A 24,968-nucleotide genomic window follows, 5' to 3' on the forward strand; every position below is an offset into this window, starting at 1 on the left:
AAGGGACCGAAGAAGATGGCGTAAGCCAAGAGGCCATACTGTTTATTTACTTTTTGTAAATTTAGATTTTAAATTTTATATATATATTTAGAAATTTATTCTATTTACTTTTTATATTTTAAAATTCAGGTCTAATCATAAGATTATTAAAATTATTTTATTAAATTTAAAATTATTATAATGTTATTTTTAAGTTAAATGGCTATTAAGTAATTATTTCTTTTATTTCAAAATGTCACACCAATAAATTTAAGAAAAAAATCGACAATATTAAAAATTAGATCTAAATTTTGAAAATTAAAGAGATAAATTCCTAAAAATAAATTTATAGGGACTAAATTCAAAAGTTATGAAAATTCTAAAGACTTGTGCCATATTTTGACCTTTTCTATTAAGCAGAATCAAAGATAGGAGATAAATGAAAAGTGGTCAAATTCTGCTATTAGTTCCTATACTTTGCACAAACTATGGATTTAATTTTTGTATTTTAGTGTGATATGTTTTACTCTCTCTAGTTTTGGAATTAGTCAATTTTAATCTTTATACTTTACGAATTTCAATATTTTAGTTCTGACCCACAATAGCGGCTAAATTCATTTAGTTAAATTCTTCTATTAATCTTATACTATATGTAAAGTTGTAGATTTCTCATATTTTTCAATTGGACCGAACTTAGTCCCTACAATTTTTGAATCTCAAAATTTCATTATTGACACAAACGACAACTATTAAATCTATTAACTAACTTTTTCTTAAAGTATTACGTAGATAACATAATATTACACAGTGAATAATATATTCGCCACCTCAACATTTGGAAGTAATCTAACTTATTGAATTTAACCTATATCGTTTAGTCAGACTCGACTTTCAAAATTCGAAAAGTATAAAAATTAAAAATGATCAAATTAAAGTATAAAGACTAAATCTACAATTTATATATAATACAAGGACTGATAACAAAATTTAACCTTGGTAAGCAGAATCAAAGTTAGGAGAAAAAAGACACACACACACAAAAAAAAGGCATAAAAAATTAGCCTCCATTTCTCCTTTCATTTTCCCAAAACTTCCTTCTCAACATCTTTCTTTCTTTTACAATTGAACAACTTGGAACTCTGTATAAATCCATATCCATCTTCCCAAAATCTTGAGTTTCATACTCTCTTTTTTTTTTTTTCTCCAATTGAAAAAGAAAAGAGCTGTACAAATTTTGATGCTAAGAAGATAGAGCTAAAAACGATGGCGTTTGATCTAGAATCTTTGGCAGAGGCAACATCAGGAGCCATTGGAGCTCTTGTCAGCACCTCCATTTTATACCCACTTGATACTTGTAAAACCAAGTATCAAGCTGAAGTTAGAGCTCACCATCAACAAAAATACAGGTCCATTGTTTTAGATTTTTTTTTTGTTTTCGGGTCCCACCTGAAAATTTTTGGATATTTTAATTTACTACCTTTTTTTTTAATGATTGTTTGGGATTTTATTGGAAGACTAAATGATTTAGGATTTGGAAGTTTAATTTTTTGAGAAATTTTTTTATTTGGGTTTGACTTGTTTTCAGTAATTTAATCATAATTTGTTGCAGTTCTAGAATTAAAGAGCTGCTTTGATTTGGTGTTTTGATATATATGCATTGATTCATACAGGAACACTGCTGATGTTTTGTGGGAAGCTATAGCTAACGGTCAATTTCTTTCATTGTACCAAGGTCTTGGGACCAAAAATTTGCAGTCTTTTATTTCACAGTTCATCTATTTTTATGGATATAGCTTCTTTAAAAGGCTGTACTTGAAGAAAACTGGAAACAAGACTATTGGGACTAAAGCAAATTTGATTGTTGGTGTTGCTGCTGGGGCATGTACTGTTATAATTACACAGGTACTGATGTTTTGATTGTTGTGTATATGTGTATATATAGGCATATGTATATATGTATGATCAGAACATTACTTGGGAGTTTGGTTTGCATGTGAGCCATTTAAGAACTTTGTATTCACTAATAGAACTGTGATAACCATGTAATGAATCTTGTTCAGTTATTAGATGGAATTATATATTAAAACCATTGCTTTCTTTTGGAAACCGGAAGTCGAAACTTGTTTGTTTAGCTACCAATGAGGCCTGGTTGTGGTGGCAAAGATTGAGGCCTTGAGTGCCCAAGTTCGAGTGCCACCTTGTGAAAATTATGTGTAAGCTAACTAGCTAGTTAGTTTGAGTTGAATTAAGTTATTCAGTTCAGTGCTTGCAATGATTGATTCTTATCAGAATTGTTGATATAATTAGTTAGTTGTAACTTCGAAAAGGGCGAAAATAGTCTTGTTTGTTTAGCTAGAAAAAGGACTTAATCCTTGAAAAAATCAATCCATTCACATTTCTTGAATTCAAAAGGAAAAGGATACATAGCTATCATCCATAATAGATTCTTTAGCTACAATGTATGGGAATTCGTATTTCCATGCAAGCTTCCTTATCCTCCTTGTATGTTTTATGGTTCCCTTATTATGCCTAATGAACATCCCAATTTTGTGTTACTATTGGATATTGGGATCTAACTTTAATATACACCAGCCCTTGGATACAGCATCCTCGAGAATGCAGACAAGCAAATTCGGGAAATCCAAAGGACTTTGGAAGTTGCTTTCGGAGAGCTCTTTGAGTGAAGCATTTGATGCTCTTGGCATATCTCTTCTCCTCACTACAAATCCATCCATTCAGGTACTTGACCATGCCTTCTGCAATATAGGGTTGTATTAATAGCAAGTATATTGAGTGTAGTTCTATTGTAAACCGATTTCAAGATCCCAAATATCGTATCGTTTTAGCATCATTTTGTTTTCAGTTGATGGGAAAAATTAGGATATGACATTACAATGTCTTAAACTTAATTTTCTGCAGTATACTGCATTTGATCAATTGAAACAAAGGCTACTTAAGAGGCAGCTAAAGGAGAAAACCAGTAGAAACTCATCCCCCGAAGCTCTTTCAGCTTTCTCTGCATTTGTACTCGGTGCAGTCGCAAAGTGTATCGCAACTTTCGTGACTTATCCTGCTATAAGGTACTTTGTCAATTCTATCTGGGATCCTCTAGCATGACGTCGAACTGGATAATGTAGACCTCCTTTCCTTGGCAGGTGTAAGATCACGATTCAGGCTGCAGACTTGGACGACAACAATGAAACTGAGGAAGCTGAATCAAAAAAACAAAAGACGGTTTCGGGGGCACTCTATACAATATGGAAAAGGGAAGGGCTGCTCGGTTTTTACAAAGGAATAGAAGCACAAATCTTGAAGACCGTTCTAAGCTCGGCATTGCTTCTAATGATAAAGGAGAAGATCTCAAAGACCACATGGGTCTTATTGCTTGCACTTAGAAGGTATCTTTTCATGACCCAAACTAGATTAAAGAGTGCTTAATGAAACTTTTTTAAAGATTCATGTTTCAACAACAATAAGTTGTTCTAAACAGTACAATTGTTTAAAGATTGTAAGCAGCCTGGAAGTAAACTTCGTTTTCTAGATAGCTTCAACTTGGATTATTTTCGATTTTACGATCAATTGTCAAGTTATATACCTACGTTCGAGTACCATCTATGTAAACCATGTTTAATCGTGAGTTGAATTGTTTGTACGAATTAAATATTCAATTTAGAGCTTATATACCTATGTTCGAGTACCATCTATGCAAACCATGTTTAATGGTGAGTCGAGTTAGTTTTACGAATTAATTATTCAGCTTGAGCTTCCTTGTGCATCCAAGGATAGCTTTTAGTGCAAGTAATTATAACTTTTAAATTCATAATCAAGAATTTGAGGGTATCTAAGTAAAAGTACCATAGAGGCCCTTATACTAGAAGTTAGATTGTATTTTGTCATCTCTTCTCAAAAAATGAGAAAATTAATACATGTACGTTAAATATAAGAGAAAATTTATGATTCTATTAAAAATTAGTCTTTGTATGACAATATGCAATATACGTAGCATGCCGCATGTCACTGTCTTATTGTTTCGTCAGCCATGTTAATTTTTAATAGTACAAATGAGTGAAAATTTTAATTGAAATTACTAGTTTGCTCTTTGATTCAGGGTGCAGAGATTAATTTGCCCATTTTTTGCGTAGTGGGTAAAATGAAATCTAATTCTAGTACAAGAGCCTCTATGAGACTTTTACCTAGTATATGAGTATCCCACATCTAATGATGATGATTTTGTGAAAAGTTTTTTGTTAATAATTTTTTTTTCGGATGTAAAATTGAAATAAGATTCGAATGAAAAATGATTGTCAAAACTTTGTACGAACTTGAAATAACTTGAAAATATCGTAAAACACGTACAAACCTGAAATGTCTCAAACTTAATATGCTTAAGGTCGGACACGAAATAATCCAAGGTCTAAAATATCTCATTATTTTTAACCAGACAAAACCCACACCGAAAACAATAAGAAATTACCTATCTAACCCGGAATCATATGAAAATTTTCCCAAAAAGGGAAAAAAATAATCCAAGCTTATTATTAGTACATGAAAACATATGATTTTTGTGTAGTCTTTAAAGGATTAGCTGCTCATAACATGTAGAAAGCAGCCATGAGGAGCAATAGAAGGTGATAAATTATGATTATCTCGGAAACTGAATTGGCCGCACTAGTAGTAGCAGTAGTAGTAGCCGTAGCGTAGTTTCCTTCAGCTGTATTGGTTGTTAGGACAACAACTATCCAGTCTCCTTCGGAACCGATCCCGATTCCTGTATACTTGGTTTCATTGAGGTTTTCGGAGTATTGAGACTGCGTAAAATTAGTGAGCACAAGACTAGGAGCCAGGTTCGGAACACAAGCAGGCATTACTGCTCCGTCCCTTGTGACAGAAACATTCAAATGGCATTTGGCTAAAATGTTTGGATAGTTGGCAAACTGTGGTTCGGTGCCTGGGACTGTGTTGGCGCCTGTGGAGTTTGTGCAAGGTTGGTTCTTGAATTCTTCGGCTAGTTCATCGGCAAGGCACTCGGCGTTCTCATTTGTTGTTAGGCTTGTCAAGTTTAACGAAGCTCGGTAACTATTGATGCCTTTAAGAAGATCATCTTCCTCATCTGTTGATTGTCGAGACGAAATCTGATGATTAGATACGTATTGCAGATGCTAACAAAGTAAATGCAAGACAGTGCAACTCATGAAGTTACTCAAAAATCGAACCGATTAATCCATAACAAGGCGAGTCATGTTACAGTATACGAGAAAAACATTTCTTATATCAACATGATTCATTCAACTTCACAAACACTTTCCTCATGAACATCATCTTAGAATGGGGGAACTAGTAACTGTTTTCTGCAGTCAGAGAGTAACACGAAAACTTCTAGTTCCAAGAGAGAACTGAAGGACTGGCAATCTCAAACCCAGATTCTAGCAATATGGCAACACACAACATACATTTACACGAATCAAGAGATAGTAACTGAGAGAATAATAATAGCAGAACCGACCTTCCGAAGACCCTGACATACACATCAATTATGGCAAAACAAAAACAAGTTCAATCTAGGAGATCTGCTCAAGATCCTTCGAGTGGGGGCCTATATGAACCACAATTTGCTAGTTCATGTTAGCCTATTTCAGATTAGGAGCTCTCTTCAACAAGCTCCATATACATATATCGTAAATCAAAGGTTCATTACAAGATAAGAACCATAACAAGGGCAAGACATTATCGATAGAAGTAGGTTTTCCCGTGAACCGCCGGAAATACAATCCGTAACTCTTTAACAGACTTCAGTTTCAGACAAAACAGGAGAGCTATAAAGATGATGCCGATAATTACCTTGCGGTTGTTCTCATTAGCTAGATTTTCTCACTGACCGGACATACCCAAAACGGCATTACACTTTAAGTTCAAACCAAGCTTTGAATGTAAATACTTGAACCTATTACCTCAAATCTTCTTTTAAGGGACTGAAATAACACTAAGTATGAACTTCCACAAGTTGCTAAGCCAGTAAATTTCCAACAAAGTTCTAATGCCGGATCTATTCAATGTCGATATAGATCAAGTTTTTCATGTAACTTTATGTTCTAATCCGACCAAGAACAAGAAACAAGTAACGATGACAAGCAGGATGAATTGCAACTATCCATGTTCTTCAAACAACAAAAGACCAACAAAGAAAGGCTATAACAGAACACCAATTGAAACACATTTAGGTAAATAATTAGACAAAAAAAAAACCTACAAGATGCATCCAAATGGGTTCATAAATATGGATTTGCAAGCAGAACATATAAGAAAAAATGGGAAAAAAAAGAAGCTAATACCTGCATTGAATAACCACTTAAGAAGAGTAAAATTTACACAGATTTCAGAGAAATTAACAAGGTCAATGGTCAAACAACACTGCTTAAGCAACAAAGCAAAGCACCCAGATCCAGAAAGTTAAAAGAAGCAAAAAAAGAAGAAAGGTTACCATTGTCACAGAAAACAGGGGAGATGATGAAGAGAATGGAAAGGAGCAATGGGAAGAAAAAAGAGATCTTTGAAAATGCCATTGCTTGATGATGATGGTGAGGATGGTGAGATATTTGAGATGGGAAGTTTTTGTCTGAAAGGAGAGTGTGTCTGAGGTGGAAGCTTTGTCTGAAAGACGAGGTATGACCAAGAGGGACCGACACAGAGATCACAACAGAGTTTTCAGACCTTAGCCTTTCCTTTTGGGGTAAACTACACTCCAACCACTAAACTATTAATAAGTTTACGATTTGGTCATTCAATTTCAAACGGGTACAAAATCATCATTGAACTATTTGAAAATTTTCAATTAAATTATTAAACTATTTGAATATTTTTATTTTAGTCACTAGGTTGTTAAGTTTTTTTTTTTCAAAATCTGGCTAGTGAGCTCCAAGAGACGATTTATCAATAGAATCGATTTGATAGTTAGTGTCAGAAATCAGATAAGAAAGTTGTTTAAATTTCAGTCTGCATATTTGTGACTTTTAAAGATGTTTTATTAAAAAAATTAGTTAAATTGTAAGAAAAAAAATAAGGAAGAAGAACTTTCGATTGATGCAAGCGATGTGAATAAAGAAGCCATATAACAATAATTTTAACAACTCAATGACTTAAAATGAAAGTTTTAAATAATTTAGTGACCATTTTGTAATTTTTTAAACTTTAATGATCAACACATAAACTTATTAATAATTTAGTGATCTTAAATGTAATTAAAAAACCATATATTTATTTAAAAAGATCACATGGGCAGTACTTTAATTTCATTTGTTAGAGATTTACAACAACCTATGAAATAATTCTTTTTAACATTTATTTAATAACTGTAATGTGATTCATTCAAAGGGGTATTCTTCGATCCAATACATATAATGTAACATTCTGAAATAGGGCCTAAACGGAACAGTGGTTGCGAAACCACAAATTTAGGGTAAAAAATATATATATATATATATATTATTATTTTGAGGTTCATGGTATGATTACATGATTGTGTGAAAATTTCGTGATAAAATTCTATGCATAAAGTGCTTAAATTGAGGTTAGGGACTAAATCGAATAATTTGCAAAACTTGCATTCTAGAAGTTTTAGTATGAAATTATTTTGGAATATTAATTAGGAGATCTTAAATGGTAATTTGACCAATTTTAAGTTCATGGACAAAATTAGGACATGGAATGAATTTTTGAAAGTTTAGTAAGGAGGGCATTTTGGTCATTTGGTTATTAACATTAATAAAAGGTGAAAAGATGATAAAATTGTATCATCTTCTTCAAGTTACCAGCAGAACCTTACCTCTCTCCATAGCTGGGGTTTATTCAACTTTCAAGCTTCATAGTAAGTGATTCCAAGCCCGCTTTTAATGATCTTTACGTTTTGAAGTCCCTAGCTCGATAAAGCTTATGCTAGCAATAATTTAAGTTAGGAATCAAATTTGGAAAAATACCCATAGGTGAAATTTGTGTATTTTGATGTTTTATGATGGAATATGAGGTTTTAAATTATGTTAGACAACTTGTGCTACTTGGTTTTAAGTGAAAACGAGTAAAAGGCTTAATCGGTAAAAATACCTAATAGTCATAAGTACATGTTAGTGTGTGAATTTGATGTTGCCATAGAAGGAAAATGATCAGCATGTCATAAAACATAAGAAAATAGGATGAAGTTTAATTTACGAGCCTTGGGGCAAAAGTGCAAATATGTGAAAGTTTAGGGCAAAATGTAATTTTTCCAAAGTTTGAGTAAAGGGTTGTTTTGATAAATGTTGATATTAAATAAGCTAAATTTGCTATTATAGATCAAGAAGAGCGAAATTCGAGAGTAGATCGGGAAAAGAAAAGTAAAGGACTAAATTGTAAAGTTTAGTCACATTTTGTATCGAGGTAAGTTTACAGTAAATAAATGCAATATTCTTTTATTTTACATTATTATTGTCAATTTCAGCATTTATATATTTATGTTATGAAAATATTTAAAGTCGAATTTAAGGTGAAGTGACAGAGGAAAAGTGTTAGAAAGCCCTGTTGAACCCTAGGAATGTTAGGATATTAGGGTTGACAGATGAACGAAATGAGCCATGTAAGTCCATATTAGAAATATGGCTTTGGAGACAGGATTGAGCCATGTAAGTCCATATTATATATGGCATTGGAGACAGAATAATTCATGTAAGTCCATGTCAAAGACATGGCATTGGCGAGATATTGATAGACAGAACGACCCTAGTATCCTTAGCATTCCAAGTGGTTCAACGGGTCAGGATACGAGTTAAATTACAGTGAATTAACAGCAAAGGAAAAGTAGATTATACTTATGAAAAGGAAAGGTCGTAAGAAAGAAGGTAAGGAATAAAGAAGAAGATAGAAATTGAGAAGTAAAGAAATTTATGATGTTAGATGATATTATGCATAATTATCCATTATGTTGAATGTTGTGATTTATTTGCTTGTAAGCTTACTAAGCCTAGTGCTTAATCTCTTTATTTTCTTCTTCTTATAGTACTTATCTAGCCACTCGGGATCGAAGGAAACGTCGGAGGCCGATCACACTATCAAAGAAATAACTTCAGATAATTAGACGTTTTGTTTTGTGTATGGCATGTATAGAAACTTAGCCACTTTTGGTATAATATGAACAATGAATGATGTGTAAATACTTGCTAGTGATTAGCTAATAAAATGGCCGATGATATGCATGTTTATTAATATGTATGATTGAATGGTGATTATCACATGAAAATTATGAAAATGTGAAAGTAACCTAAAAACAGATTCAAGTAACAGCAATGACGTAACTTTGAAAAATCACTAAAATTTTATAAACATAGTTTGAAGATGAATAATATATGAAATTAAAGCTTATTATGTCTATTTTCTTATGGAATAAGAAAAATAGGTAAAGGTATTATATTTCATGATATATCTGAGTTTTAGTGAAACAGGGTCAGAGCAATTTCTGGAACCCCTGTTTCAACTTTGAAATTCACCATAAATTTTACAAAACTAATTAGAAGGTATACTTTATATGGTTATAATCCTTGTTGAGTCTAGTTTTAAGAGAAACAAACGGCTTAGTGATATGAATTTTGTACAGGAAGAAACATGGTTCGTAGTAACAAGAGGTTAGTGCAGTCGAGTTTTGAAACAGGGAAACTTTAACTAATAAACTGTACTAATTGGCCAAGTCAAAATATATGAAAAAATTAGTAGATAGATATATGAGTCTAGTTTCAGGAAAAATTTACGGATCTTAATTTCGAGTTTCGAACTCAAGATATGAATTTTAGGCGACTCACGACGCAGAATGGCAGCACATTCGAAATGCTTAAATAAACAATTTAAACCTATTTAAGGGATAGAATAAGTTTAGTAATGCCTCGTGCTCGATTCTGGAAACAGTCTCGGGTAAGGAGTGTTACATTTATTGGTATCAGAGCAGGTTTAGTCGGTTCTCGGAACAGTTAGTGTGAGAAAAAGTCTAGCTATACATGCCATACTTGTATTTTGATAGTGTGACGACTCGACGATTTTTTTTTTTAAATATTTTGTTTTATAGTAATGGATCCCAAGCAGCCGGTGATGATGATGTAGAAAGTAATGCGCCTGCTTCCACAGAAGGGGCAGCGCCATCTGAGAATAGGCCAGTAATAGTTGATCAGGGAGGAGTGACTCGAGAAGCTCTCTTCCGAGCTTTGAATGATTTATTTGCCGAGTTCGTTCGTTTAATCCGGCAGCTAGACCTCCACCCCTCATGATTCTCGGGCTACCCATGTAGCTCAAGCTTCCCCAGTCACAGGTACAGTGGTAAGAGAAAAACCACCAGTTGATAGAATCAGGAAACAAGGGGCAGAAGAGTTCCGAGCAACAAAAGATGATGATGCAGAAAGAGCAAAATTTTGGTTAGAAAATACTATCAGAGTCTTTGACGAATTATCTTGTACACCCGAGGAATGTATGAAATGTGTAGTATCACTTCTTAGAGACTCAGCCTACTACTGGTGGAAGACACTTGTATCAGTTGTACCGAAAGAGAGGGTCACTTGGGATTTCTTTCAGGAAGAATTTCGTAAAAGTACATCAGTCAGAGGTTTATTGACCGAAGAGAAAGGAATTCTGAATTGAAACAAGGCAATATGATTTGGACCGATTATGAGCGTGAATTTGTCGTGCTCAAGAATATGCTCAAGAATGTGTGTCCACAGAGGCTATCCTGTGTAAAAGGTTTGAGGATGGGTTAAATGATGATATCCGACTGTCAGTGGGTGTCCTAGAAATAAAAGAGTTCGTTATTTTAGTTGAGAGAGCCTGTAAGGCAGAGGAGCTATTAAAAAGAAAAGGCAAAGTTGAGACAGAGACACAAGATACAAAGAAGAGACAGATGAGCGATCATTTCGTGCTACATCCAAGAGGCCCAGAGAGTTTTCTACCAGATCTAGCTTTTCTACAGGCAATCTAGTCGTAATAGAGGTAGCAGATTTAAGGATTCAAGGCTCGGACCACCTCGACTACGAGTGTAGGTAATGTCGACAGGTAGATCGTGGTGTCCACGGTGTGGTAGACTTCATTATGGTCCTTGTCGGGCGGCGAAAATGTTTGCTATAAATGTGGTGCTCCAGATCATTTTGTACGAGAATGTCCGTAAGTGGCTAGCCGAGAGGTAACACAGAGTGCTAGATCCTAAATGCTCCTACTAGAGGCGATCATCGAGGCAACCGGAGTAGGAGCAAGTAATGTGAGGTACCTCTAGAGATTCTACTGTGAGACCGGATGTTAGAGCCCTGCAAGGACTTATGCTATTCGTGCACGCCAAGAGGCATCCTCCCCGATGTGATTATCGGTACATTTTCTACATGATATTAATGTCATTGCTCGATTGATCCGGTTCAACTCATTCTTATGTTTGTATGAAATTGATGCCTAGTATAAGTATGCCTATAGAATCTACTGAATTTGTGATTAAAGTATCGAATCCATTAGGCAAGCATGTATTAGTAGATAAGGTATGTAGAAATTGTCCTTTAATGATTAGAGGCTACTGCTTTTCCTACCGATCTCATGCTATTGCCATTTGATGAGTTTGATGTGATTCTTGGTATGGATTGGTTGACTACACATGATGTGATAGTGAATTGTGGAAAGAAATTCATTGAGTTGAAGTGTGAAAATGGTGAAATTCTTCTAAGTTAATTCGTAAGAGTCGATAGTTCATTTCCTATAATTTCATTATGTCCGCCGTAAATACTTGAGAAAAGGGTATGAAGCTTATCTTGCTTTTGTGTTGAACACTAAAGATCCGAATTGAAAATTGAATCGATGCTCGTGGTATGTGAGTTTCCGATGTGTTTCCTAAGAACTACCGTGTTTGCCTCCTGTTAGAGAAGTTGAGTTTGGTATTGAGTTGATTCCGTGTACCACGCCCATTTCTATTGCTCCTTATAGAATGGCTCTATTGGAATTGAAAGAATTGAAAGCTCGATTGCGTGAATTAATGATAAAGGCTTTGTAAGACCCAGAGTTCACCATGGGTGCACCAGTGCTATTTGTGAAAAAAAAGACGGATCGATGAGATTGTGCATAGATTATCGGCAACTTAACAAGGTAACAATGAAAGAACAAGTATCCATTGCCTAGAATTGATGATTTGTTTGATCAACTGAAGGAGCTACTGTGTTTTCCAAGATAGATTTGAGATCCGGATACTATCGATTATGAGTTAAAGAGTCGATGTCCCAAGATCGCTTTCCGGACTAGGTATGGTCATCATGAGTTCCTTGTGATGCCATTTGGCTTGACTAATGCTCCTGCCATTTTATGGACTTAATGAACCGAATTTTTAGACCATACTTAGATAAGTTTGTAGTTGTGTTCATTGATGATATTTTGATTTATTCTCATGATGAGACCGAGCATGCGAGCATTTGAGAACGCTTTACAAATTCGAGAGATAATCGGTTGTATGCCAAGTTCAAGAAAAGTGAGTTCTTTTACGAAGTTGGTTTTCTTGGACATATTGTCTCGTGAAGGTATTAAGGTTGATACGAGTAAGATTTCAACCATTGTTGATTGGAAGCCTCTTAGAAATGTATCGGTTAGAAGTTTTCTTGGTCTTGCGGATATTATAGACGATTTGTGGAGGGATTTTCCATGATAGCTACCCGCTGATTTAGACCTGCTACGGAAGGATGTTAAGTTTGAATGGATGAGAAGTGCCAACAAAGTTTTGACAAGTTAAAGGCATTGTTGACTAAGCTCCTATCTTAGTACAAAGGAACCGGGTAAAGAGTTTGTGATTTACAATGATGCATCCTTGAATGGGCTCGGTTGTGTACTCATGCAGAAGGAAAGGTAATTGCTTATGCCTCTAGACAATTGAAGCCACATGAGAAAAATTATCCGACACATGATTTAGAGCTAGTGCTATTGTATTTGCATTGAAGATTTGGAGACATTATTTGTATGGTGAAAGGTGCTTGATATTTACCGATCATAAAAGCTTGAAATACTTGATGACTCAAAAGATTTGAATTTGAGGCAAAGAAGATGGTTGGAATTGCTTAAAGATTATGAGTTAGTGATTGATTATCACCCAGGTAAGGCAAATGTAGTTGCTGACGCTTTAAGCAGAAACTTTTATTTACATTGCGAGCTTTGAATACCAATTTAGCCATGTCGATGATGGTTCTATTTTAGCTGAATTTAGAGCTAAACCGATATTTCTTGAAGAGATTTGTGAAGCTCGTAAAGATGATAATGAGTTACAAGCTAAAAGAGTTCAATGTGAGTCGCATAGAATCGATTTCGGATTGGTTCGATGGTTGTTTGATGTTTAGAGACGAAATTTGTGTACCAAAGAATGATGAGCTTATTCGGAAGATTTTACAGAAGCACATAGCGCTTCTTTATCTATTCATCCAGCAAGACAAAAATGTATAATGATTTGAAGAAATTGTATTGGTGGGTAGGAATGAAAAGAGATATTTCGAGTTTGTTTCTAGATGCTTGATCTCGTCAACGTAAAGGTGAACATCGTACCTCGTGATTATTGCAACTTTGTGCTAGTTCCGGAATGGAAATGGGACAGAGTTACTATGGATTTTGTGACAGATTGCCGTTAACACTCGAAAAAGAAAGATGCAATATGGGTTGTGATTGATAAGCTAACTAAGTCGGCTCATTTTATCCCAATCCGTATGGATTATTCACTTGACAAGTTGGCCGAGTTATACATTTCGAGATAGTTGACTACATGGAGTGCCATTATCGATCATTTCGACAGAGATCCAAGATTTACTTCACGGTTCGGAAGAAGTTACAAGAGGCTTTAGGTACGAAGTTGAGTTTTAGTACGACTTTTCACCCTCGAATCGATGGTCACCGAGAGAGTTATTCGTGTACTTGAAGATATGCTTAGATGTTGTGTATTAGAATTTCAAGGTAGTTGGGAAAATACTTACCATTGGTAGAGTTTGCCTACAATAATAGTTATCATCAAGTTTGAAGATGGCACCTTATGAAGCTTTGTATGGACGTAAATGCCGCACACCTTTATATTGGATGAGCTTAAAGAAAGCCGATTTACGGGTTGATCTAGTTAAAGAAACGGAAGAAAAAGTGAAAGTTATCGAAATTGTTTAAAAGCGACTTCGACGAGTGCGTAAGTCGATGCGATTTAAAAAGAAAAGAGATCGAATATCAAGTTGATGACAAAGTTTTTTGAAAGTATCCCGTGGAAGAAAGTTCTCGATTTGGCAAGAAAGGCAAACTAAGTCCACGCTTTATTGGACCGCTTGAAGTGATTGAGAGAGTCGGACCATTAGCATATCGGTTAGCTTTACCGATTGAGTTAGAGAAGATTCATAATGTATTTCATGTGTCTATGCTACGTCGTTATCGCTCAGATCCGTCACATGTGATTTCTCAAACAGAGGTTGAGATTCACCAGACATGACTTACGGTGAAGAACCCAGAAAGATTCTAGCTCGAGAGGTAAAGCAATTAAGGAACAAAAGTATTGTACTTGTGAAAGTACTATGGAATAGACATGGGGTAGACGAGGCTACATGGGAACCCAAGAGGCTATGCTAAAACAGTACCCATATCTCTTCACGGTAAGATTTTCGGACGAAAATCCCTAAAGGGGGAGAAATGTAACATTCGAAATAGGGCCTAAATCTAATAAAGGTTGCGAAACCACAAATTTAGGGTAAAAAAAAATATATATATATATATATATTATTATTTTGAGGTTCATGGTATGATTACATGATTGTGTGAAAATTTCGTGATAAAATTCTATGCATAAAGTGCTTAAATTGAGGTTAGGGACTAAATCGAATAATTTGCAAAACTTGCATTCTAGAAGTTTTTAGTATGAAATTATTTTGGAATATTAATTAGGAGATCTTAAATGGTAATTTGACCAATTTTAAGTTCATGGACAAAATTAGGACATGGAAGGAATTTTTGAAAGTTTAGTAAGGAGGGGCATTTTGGTCATTTGGTTATTAACATTAATAAAAGGTGAAAAGATGATAAAATTGTATCATCTTCTTCAAGTTACCAGCAGAACCTTACCTCTCTCCATAGCTGGGGTTTATTCAACTTTCAAGCTTCATAGTAAGTGATTCCAAGCCCGCTTTTAATGATCTTTACGTTTTGAAGTCCCTAGCTCGATAAAGCTTATGCTAGCAATAATTTAAGTTAGGAATCAAATTTGGAAAAATACCCATAGGTGAAATTTGTGTATTTTGATGTTTTATGATGGAATATGAGGTTTTAAATTATGTTAGACAACTTGTGCTACTTGGTTTTAAGTGAAAACGAGTAAAAAGGCTTAATCGGTAAAATACCTAATAGTCATAAGTACATGTTAGTGTGTGAATTTGATGTTGCCATAGAAGGAAAAATGATCAGCATGTCATAAAACATAAGAAAATAGGATGAAGTTTAATTTACGAGCCTTGGGGCAAAAGTGCAAATATGTGAAAGTTTAGGGGCAAAATGTAATTTTTCCAAAGTTTGAGTAAAGGGTTGTTTTGATAAATGTTGATATTAAATAAGCTAAATTTGCTATTATAGATCAAGAAGAGCGAAATTCGAGAGTAGATCGGGAAAAGAAAAAGTAAAGGACTAAATTGTAAAGTTTAGTCACATTTTGTATCGAGGTAAGTTTACAGAAAATAAATGCAATATTCTTTTATTTTACATTATTATTGTCAATTTCAGCATTTATATATTTATGTTATGAAAATATTTAAAGTCGAATTTAAGGTGAAGTGACAGAGAAAAGTGTTAGAAAGCCCTGTTGAACCCTAGGAATGTTAGGATATTAGGGTTGACAGACGAACGAAATGAGCCATGTAAGTCCATATTAGAAATATGGCTTTGGAGACAGGATTGAGCCATGTAAGTCCATATTATATATGGCATTGGAGACAGAATAATTCATGTAAGTCCATGTCAAAGACATGGCATTGGCGAGATATTGATAGACAGAACGACCCTAGTATCCTTAGCATTCCGAGTGGTTCAACGGGTCAGGAAACGAGTTAAATTACAGTGAATTAACAGTAAAGGAAAAGTAGATTATACTTATGAAAAGGAAAGGTCGTAAGAAAGAAGGTAAGGGAATAAAGAAGAAGATAGAAATTGAGAAGTAAAGAAATTTATGATGTTAGATGATATTATGCATAATTATCCATTATGTTGAATGTTGTGATTTATTTGCTTGTAAGCTTACTAAGCCTAGTGCTTAATCTCTTTATTTTCTTCTTCTTATAGTACTTATCTAGCCACTCGGGATCAAGGAAACGTCGGAGGCCGATCACACTATCAAAGAAATAACTCGGTATAATTAGACGTTTTGTTTTGTGTATGGCATTTATAGAAACTTAGCCACTTTTGGTATAATATGAACAATGAATGATGTGTAAATACTTGCTAGTGATTAGCTAATAAAATGGCCGATGATATGCATGTTTATTAATATGTATGATTGAATGGTGATTATCACATGAAAATTATGAAAATGTGAAAGTAACCTAAAAACAGATTCAAGTAACAGCAATGACGTAACTTTGAAAAATCACTAAAATTTTATAAACATAGTTTGAAGATGAATAATATATGAAATTAAAGCTTATTATGTCTATTTTCTTATGGAATAAGAAAAATAGGTAAAGGTATTATATTTCATGATATATCTGAGTTTTAGTGAAACAGGGTCAGAGCAATTTCTGGAACCCCTGTTTCAACTTTGGAAATTCACCATAAATTTTACAAAACTAATTAGAAGGTATACTTTATATGGTTATAATCCTTGTTGAGTCTAGTTTTAAGAGAAACAAACGGCTTAGTGATATGAATTTTGTACAGGAAGAAACATGGTTCGTAGTAACAAGAGGTTAGTGCAGTCGAGTTTTGAAACAGGGGAAACTTTAACTAATAAACTGTACTAATTGGCCAAGTCAAAAATCTATGAAAAAAATTAGTAGATAGATATATGAGTCTAGTTTCAGGAAAAATTTACGGATCTTAATTTCGAGTTTCGGAACTCAAGATATGAATTTTTAGGCGACTACGACGCAGAATGGCAGCACATTCTGAAATGCTTAAATAAACAATTTAAACCTATTTAAGGGATAGAATAAGTTTAGTAATGCCTCGTGCTCGATTTTGGAAACAGTCTCGGGTAAGGAGTGTTACATTTATTGGTATCAGAGCAGGTTTAGTCGGTTCTCGGAATGCTTAGTGTGAGAAAAGTCTAGCTATACATGCCATACTTGTATTTTGATAGTGTGACGACTCACGATTTTTTTTAAATATTTTGTTTTATAGTAATGGATCCCAAGCAGCCGGTGATGATGATGTAGAAAGTAATGCTTTGCTTCCACGTAAGGCGGCGCCATCCGAGAATAGGCCAGAATAGTTGATCGGGGAGGAGTGACTCGAGAAGCTCTCTTCCGAGCTTTAAATGATTTATTTGCCGAGTTCGTTCAATGCGAATCCGGCAGCTAGACCTCCACCCCTCATGATTCTCGGGCTACCCATGTAGCTCAAGCTTCCCGATCACGAGTGCAAGTGGTAAGAGAAAACCACCATTGATAGAATCAGAAACAAGGGCGAAAGAGTTCCGAGCAACAAAAGATGATGATGCAGAAAGAGCGAAATTTTGGTTAGAAAATACTATCGAGTCTTTGACGAATTATCTTGTACACCGAGGAATGTATGAAATGTGTAGTATCACTTCTTAGAGACTCACCTACTACTGGTGGAAGACACTTGTATCGCTTGTACCGAAAGAGAGGGTCACTTGGGATTTCTTTCAGAAGAATTTCGTAAAAAGTACATCATCGAGGTTTATTGACCGTAAGAGAAAGGAATTCTCGAATTGAAACAAGGCAATATGACGGTGGACCGATTATGAGCGTGAATTTGTCGTGCTCAAAATATGCTCAAGAATGTGTGTCCACAGAGGCTATCCTGTGTAAAAGGTTTGAGGATGGGTTAAATGATGATATCCGACTGTCAGTGGGTGTCCTAGAAATAAAAGAGTTCGTTATTTTAGTTGAGAGAGCCTGTAAGGCAGAGGAGCTATTAAAAAGAAAAGGCAAAGTTGAGACAGAGACACAAGATACAAAGAAGAGACAGATGAGCAGATCATTTCAGGCTACATCCAAGAGGCCCAGAGAGTTTTCTACCAGATCTAGCTTTTCGGCAGGGCAATCTAGTCAGAATAGAGGTAGCGATTTAAGGATTCAAGGCTCGCACCACCTCGACTACGAGTGTAGGTAATGTCGATGAGGTAGATCGTGGTGTCCACGGTGTGGTAGACTTCATTATGGTCCTTGTCGGGCAAAGTAAAATGTTTGCTATAAATGTGGTGCTCCAGATCATTTTGTACGAGAATGTCCGAAGTGGCTAGCCGAGAGGTAACACAGAGTGCTAGATCCTAAATGCTCCTACTAGAGGCGATCATCGAGGCAACCGGGAGTAGGAGCAAGTAATGAGGTACCTCTAGAGATTCGTACCGTGAGACCGGATGTTAGAGCCCTGCAAGGACTTATGCTATTCGTGCACGCCAAGAGGCATCCTCCCGATGTGATTATTGGTACATTTTCTCTATATGATATTAATGTCATTGCTCGATTGATCCGGTTCAACTCATTCTTATGTTTGTATGAAATTGATGCCTAGTATAAGTATGCCTATAGAATCTCTGAATTTGTGATTAAAGTATCGAATCCATTAGGCAAGCATGTATTAGTAGATAAGGTATGTAGAAATTGTCCTTTAATGATTAGAGGCTACTGTTTTCCTACCGATCTCATGCTATTGCCATTTGATGAGTTTGATGTGATTCTTGGTATGGATTGGTTGACTACACATGATGTGATAGTGAATTGTGGAAAGAAATTCATTGAGTTGAAGTGTGAAAATGGTGAAATTCTTCGGTTAATTCGTAAGAGTCGATAGTTCATTTCCTATAATTTCGTTATGTCCGCCGTAAATACTTGAGAAAAGGGTATGAAGCTTATCTTGCTTTTGTGTTGAACACTAAAGATCCGAATTGAAAATTGAATCGATGTCTCGTGGTATGTGAGTTTCCGATGTGTTTAGGAAGAACTACCGTGTTTGCCTCCTGTTAGAGAAGTTGAGTTTGGTATTGAGTTGATTCCGGTACCACGCCCATTTCTATTGCTCCTTATAGAATGGCTCTATTGGAATTGAAAGAATTGAAAGCACGATTGCGAAATTAATGATAAAGCCTTTGTAAGACCCAAGAGTTCACCATGGGTGCACCAGTGCTATTTGTGAAAAAAAAGACGGATCGATGAGATTGTGCATAGATTATCGGCAACTTAACAAGGTAACAGAAAAGAACAAGTATCCATTGCCTAGAATTGATGATTTGTTTGATCAATCAAGGAGCTACTGTGTTTTCCAAGATAGATTTGAGATCCGGATACTATCGATTCTGAGTTAAAGAGTCGATGTCCCAAGATCGCTTCCGGACTAGGTATGGTCATCATAAGTTCCTTGTGATGCCATTTGGCTTGACTAATGCTCCTACCATTTTTATGGACTTAATGAACCGAATTTTTAGACCATACTTAGATAAGTTTGTAGTTGTGTTCATTGATGATATTTTGATTTATTCTCATGATGAGGCCGAGCATGCGAGCATTTGAGAACGCTTTACAAATTCGAGAGATAATCAGGTTGTATGCCAAGTTCAAAAAAAGTGAGTTCGTTACGAAGTTGGTTTTCTTGGACATATTGTCTCGGTGAAGGTATTAAGGTTGATACGAGTAAGATTTCAACCATTGTTGATTGGAAGCCTCTTAGAAATGTATCGGTTAGAAGTTTTCTTGGTCTTGCGGATATTATAGACGATTTGTGGAGGATTTTCCATGATAGCTACCCGCTGATTTAGACTGCTACGGAAGGATGTTAAGTTTGAATGGATGAGAAGTGCCAACAAAGTTTTGACAAGTTAAAGGCATTGTTGACGGAAGCTCCTATCTTAGTACAATTTGGACCGGGTAAAGAGTTTGTGATTTACTGATGATGCATCCTTGAATGGGCTCGGTTGTGTACTCATGCAGAAGGAAAGGTAATTGCTTATGCCTCTAGACAATTGAAGCCACATGAGAAAAATTATCCGACACATGATTTAGAGCTAGTCGCTATTGTATTTGCATTGAAGATTTGGAGACATTATTTGTATGGTGAAAGGTGCTGGGATATTTACCGATCATAAAAGCTTGAAATACTTGATGACTCAAAAGATTTGAATTTGAGGCAAAGAAGATGGTTGGAATTGCTTAAAGATTATGAGTTAGTGATTGATTATCACCCGTAAGGCAAATGTAGTTCTTGACGCTTTAAGCAGAAACTTTTATTTACATTGCGAGCTTTGAATACCAATTTAGCCATGTCGATGATGGTTCTATTTTAGCTGAATTTAGAGCTAAACCGGTATTTCTTGAAGAGATTTGTGAAGCTCGAAAAGATGATAATGAGTTACAAGCTAAAAGAGTTCAATGTGAGTCGCATAGAATCGATTTCGGATTGGTTCGATGGTTGTTTGATGTTTAGAGACGTAATTTGTGTACCAAAGAATGATGAGCTTATTCGAAAGATTTTACAGAAGCACATAGCAGTTCTTTATCTATTCATCCAGCGATACAAAATGTATAATGATTTGAAGAAATTGTATTGGTGGGTAGGAATGAAAAGAGATATTTCGAGTTTGTTTCTAGATGCTTGATCTCATCAATGGTAAAGGTGAACATCGGTACCCTCGGGATTATTGCAACTGTGCTAGTTCTTAATGGAAATGGGACGAGTTACTATGGATTTTGTGACAGGATTGCCGTTAACACCTGAAAAGAAAGATGCAATATGGGTTGTGATTGATAAGCTAACTAAGTCGGCTCATTTTATCCCAATCCGTATGGATTATTCACTTGACAAGTTGGCCGAGTTATACATTTCGTAGATAGTTGACTACATGGAGTGCCATTATCGATCATTTCGCATGAGATCCAAGATTTACTTCACGGTTCGGAAGAAGTTACAAGAGGCTTTAGGTACGAAGTTGAGTTTTAGTACGCTTTTCACCCTCGTAATCGATGGTCACGAGAGAGTTATTCGTACTTGAAGATATGCTTAGATGTTGTGTATTAGAATTTCAAGGTAGTTGGGAAAAATACTTACCATTGGTAGAGTTTGCCTACAATAATAGTTATCATCAAGTTTGAAGATGGCACCTTATGAAGCTTTGTATGGACGTAAATGGCGCACACCTTTATATTGAATGAGCTTAAAGAAAGCCGATTTACTGGGTTGATCTAGTTAAAGAAACGGAAGAAAAGTGAAAGTTATCGAAATTGTTTAAAAGCGACTTGACAAAAGCGTAAGTCGATGCGATTTAAAAAGAAAAGAGATCGAATATCAAGTTGGTGACAAAGTTTTTTGAAAGTATCCCGTGGAAGAAAGTTCTCGATTTGGCAAGAAAGGCAAACTAAGTCCACGTTTTATTGGACCGCTTGAAGTGATTGAGAGAGTCGGACCATTAGCATATCGGTTAGCTTTACCGATTGAGTTAGAGAAGATTCATAATGTATTTCATGTGTCTATGCTACGTCGTTATCGTTCAGATCCGTCACATGTGATTTCTCAAACAGAGGTTGAGATTCACCGACATGACTTACGGTGAAGAACCCAGAAAGATTCTAGCTCGAGAGGTAAAGCAATTAAGGAACAAAAGTATTGTACTTGTGAAAGTACTATGGAATAGACATGGGGTAGACGAGGCTACATGGGAACCCGAAGAGGATATGCTAAAACAGTACCCATATCTCTTCACGGTAAGATTTTCGGACGAAAATCCCTAAAGGGGGAGAAATGTAACATTCGAAATAGGGCCTAAACGGAATAAAGGGTTGCGAAACCACAAATTTAGGGTAAAAATATATATATATATATATTATTATTTTGAGGTTCATGGTATGATTACATGATTGTGTGAAAATTTCGTGATAAAATTCTATGCATAAAGTGCTTAAATTGAGGTTAGGGACTAAATCGAATAATTTGCAAAACTTGCATTCTAGAAGTTTTAGTATGAAATTATTTTGGAATATTAATTAGAGATCTTAAATGGTAATTTGACCAATTTTAAGTTCATGGACAAAATTAGGACATGGAAGGAATTTTGAAAGTTTAGTAAGGAGGGCATTTTGGTCATTTGGTTATTAACATTAATAAAAGGTGAAAAGATGATAAAATTGTATCATCTTCTTCAAGTTACCAGCAGAACCTTACCTCTCTCCATAGCTGGGGTTTATTCAACTTTCAAGCTTCATAGTAAGTGATTCCAAGCCCGCTTTTAATGATCTTTACGTTTTGAAGTCCCTAGCTCGATAAAGCTTATGCTAGCAATAATTTAAGTTAGGAATCAAATTTGGAAAAATACCCATAGGTGAAATTTGTGTATTTTGATGTTTTATGATGGAATATGAGGTTTTAAATTATGTTAGACAACTTGTGCTACTTGGTTTTAAGTGAAAACGAGTAAAAAGGCTTAATCGGTAAAAATACCTAATAGTCATAAGTACATGTTAGTGTGTGAATTTGATGTTGCCATAGAAGGAAAAATGATCAGCATGTCATAAAACATAAGAAAATAGGATGAAGTTTAATTTACGAGCCTTGGGGCAAAAGTGCAAATATGTGAAAGTTTAGGGGCAAAAATGTAATTTTTCCAAAGTTTGAGTAAAGGGTTGTTTTGATAAATGTTGATATTAAATAAGCTAAATTTGCTATTATAGATCAAGAAGAGCGAAATTCGAGAGTAGATCGGGAAAAGAAAAGTAAAGGACTAAATTGTAAAGTTTAGTCACATTTTGTATCGAGGTAAGTTTACAGTAAATAAATGCAATATTCTTTTATTTTACATTATTATTGTCAATTTCAGCATTTATATATTTATGTTATGAAAATATTTAAAGTCGAATTTAAGGTGAAGTGACAGAGGAAAAGTGTTAGAAAGCCCGGTTGAACCCTAGGAATGTTAGGATATTAGGGTTGATGAGACGTAACGAAATGAGCCATGTAAGTCCATATTAGAAATATGGCTTTGGAGACAGGATTGAGCCATGTAAGTCCATATTATATATGGCATTGGAGACAGAATAATTCATGTAAGTCCATGTCAAAGACATGGCATTGGCGAGATATTGATAGACAGAACGACCTAGTATCCTTAGCATTCCAAGTGGTTCAACGGGTCAGGATACGAGTTAAATTACAGTGAATTAACAGCAAAGGAAAAGTAGATTATACTTATGAAAAGGAAAGGTCGGTAAGAAAGAAGGTAAGGAATAAAGAAGAAGATAGAAATTGAGAAGTAAAGAAATTTATGATGTTAGATGATATTATGCATAATTATCCATTATGTTGAATGTTGTGATTTATTTGCTTGTAAGCTTACTAAGCCTAGTGCTTAATCTCTTTATTTTCTTCTTCTTATAGTACTTATCTAGCCACTGGGATCGAAGGAAACGTCGGAGGCCGATCACACTATCAAAGAAATAACTCGGTATAATTAGACGTTTTGTTTTGTGTATGGCATGTATAGAAACTTAGCCACTTTTGGTATAATATGAACAATGAATGATGTGTAAATACTTGCTAGTGATTAGCTAATAAAATGGCCGATGATATGCATGTTTATTAATATGTATGATTGAATGGTGATTATCACATGAAAATTATGAAAATGTGAAAGTAACCTAAAACAGATTCAAGTAACAGCAATGACGTAACTTTGAAAAATCACTAAAATTTTATAAACATAGTTTGAAGATGAATAATATATGAAATTAAAGCTTATTATGTCTATTTTCTTATGGAATAAGAAAAATAGGTAAAGGTATTATATTTCATGATATATCTGAGTTTTAGTGAAACAGGGTCAGAGCAATTTCTGGAACCCCTGTTTCAACTTTGAAATTCACCATAAATTTTACAAAACTAATTAGAAGGTATACTTTATATGGTTATAATCCTTGTTGAGTCTAGTTTTAAGAGAAACAAACGGCTTAGTGATATGAATTTTGTACAGGAAGAAACATGGTTCGTAGTAACAAGAGGTTAGTGCAGTCGAGTTTTGAAACAGGGAAACTTTAACTAATAAACTGTACTAATTGGCCAAGTCAAAATATATGAAAAAATTAGTAGATAGATATATGAGTCTAGTTTCAGGAAAAATTTACGGATCTTAATTTCGAGTTTCGAACTCAAGATATGAATTTTAGGCGACTCTGACGCAGAATGGCAGCACATTCGAAATGCTTAAATAAACAATTTAAACCTATTTAAGGGATAGAATAAGTTTAGTAATGCCTCGTGCTCGATTCTGGAAACAGTCTCGGGTAAGGAGTGTTACATATAATTGGGAAGGCTTGGTTTTGCTAGAGACATTGTTCCCTTCTTAAAACGCTCCAATCTGGAGGTGGATGAATCTAGAAAACCGACCATCTCATTTTGTCTCTCAACTTAAACGAGAGTTCGAGTGCTTAAGGTTAGTATGTGACGTTAGATGTCATTTAAAGATTTAAGAGTTCAAATCTTACTAAGGACGTGATGCACACGTCCTCTTGGTAGGTAGTCGTGCACCACACGTGACCTGATCTGATGAGGCACTCTTACTTTATGAACTTAGTCTCAAGTACTCAGGCTCTCATCAGAGCCGAGAAACAAAATTCTAACTCAACCTGTTGAACCCAGACATACAACAATTCAAAAACTGCTTTGAATAGAGTCAATCTCTCCCCAACGTTCCTCAATAACATCTTCTCTCCGTGTCATACTTCGAGGTTAATAAATTTACAAACTATGGCTTTTTGTTGGATGTTAATGCATAGGGATTCAACATTCAAAATAGCGGGTATTGGTAG

The 24,968-nt window shown here is 35.1% G+C and overlaps 2 protein-coding genes across 3 annotated transcripts; one reads left to right on the forward strand and one right to left on the reverse strand.

The window, feature by feature from the left end:
- The first annotated feature begins 979 nt into the window (after nt 1–979).
- LOC108474687 (peroxisomal adenine nucleotide carrier 1-like) lies at nt 980–3,640 on the forward strand. Of its 2 annotated transcripts, none has more exons than XM_017776683.2 (5): nt 980–1,385; nt 1,650–1,881; nt 2,572–2,718; nt 2,899–3,059; nt 3,135–3,640. In XM_017776683.2, the coding sequence occupies exons 1-5, from the start codon at nt 1,243–1,245 to the stop codon at nt 3,415–3,417; spliced, it is 966 nt and encodes a 321-aa protein (XP_017632172.1). In that variant the 5' UTR covers nt 980–1,242; the 3' UTR covers nt 3,418–3,640. The 2 variants fall into 2 exon arrangements, with proteins under 2 accessions (XP_017632172.1, XP_052881978.1); XM_053026018.1 differs by having other exon boundaries at nt 981–1,385; nt 1,773–1,881.
- A 640-nt stretch (nt 3,641–4,280) lies between these two features.
- LOC108475433 (uncharacterized GPI-anchored protein At3g06035-like) lies at nt 4,281–6,702 on the reverse strand. Its single transcript, XM_017777393.2, has 2 exons — nt 6,458–6,702; nt 4,281–5,089 (listed from the first exon to the last, which is right to left on the reverse strand). Exons 1-2 carry the CDS (start codon nt 6,537–6,539, stop codon nt 4,569–4,571), a joined length of 603 nt encoding a protein of 200 aa, XP_017632882.1. The 5' UTR covers nt 6,540–6,702; the 3' UTR covers nt 4,281–4,568.
- Nucleotides 6,703–24,968: the final 18,266 nt, after the last annotated feature.

Source organism: Gossypium arboreum, chromosome 3 (genome assembly GCF_025698485.1).
Source record: "Gossypium arboreum isolate Shixiya-1 chromosome 3, ASM2569848v2, whole genome shotgun sequence".
In the NCBI taxonomy this organism is placed as follows: Eukaryota; Viridiplantae; Streptophyta; class Magnoliopsida; order Malvales; family Malvaceae; genus Gossypium; species Gossypium arboreum.

What these genes read in the sequence shown, in the direction of transcription:
- LOC108474687 (XM_017776683.2), top strand. Translation starts at nt 1,243, where the DNA reads ATGGCGTTTGATCTAGAATCTTTGGCAGAGGCAACATCAGGAGCCATT. An exon ending in CTACAAATCCATCCATTCAG is followed by an intron (nt 2,719 to 2,898) that starts GTACTTGACCAT and finishes AATTTTCTGCAG; the next exon opens with TATACTGCATTTGATCAATT. An exon ending in GTGACTTATCCTGCTATAAG is followed by an intron (nt 3,060 to 3,134) that starts GTACTTTGTCAA and finishes TTTCCTTGGCAG; the next exon opens with GTGTAAGATCACGATTCAGG.
- LOC108475433 (XM_017777393.2), bottom strand. Translation starts at nt 6,539, where the DNA reads ATGGCATTTTCAAAGATCTCTTTTTTCTTCCCATTGCTCCTTTCCATT. An exon ending in CCCTGTTTTCTGTGACAATG is followed by an intron (nt 5,090 to 6,457) that starts GTAACCTTTCTT and finishes GACAATCAACAG; the next exon opens with ATGAGGAAGATGATCTTCTT.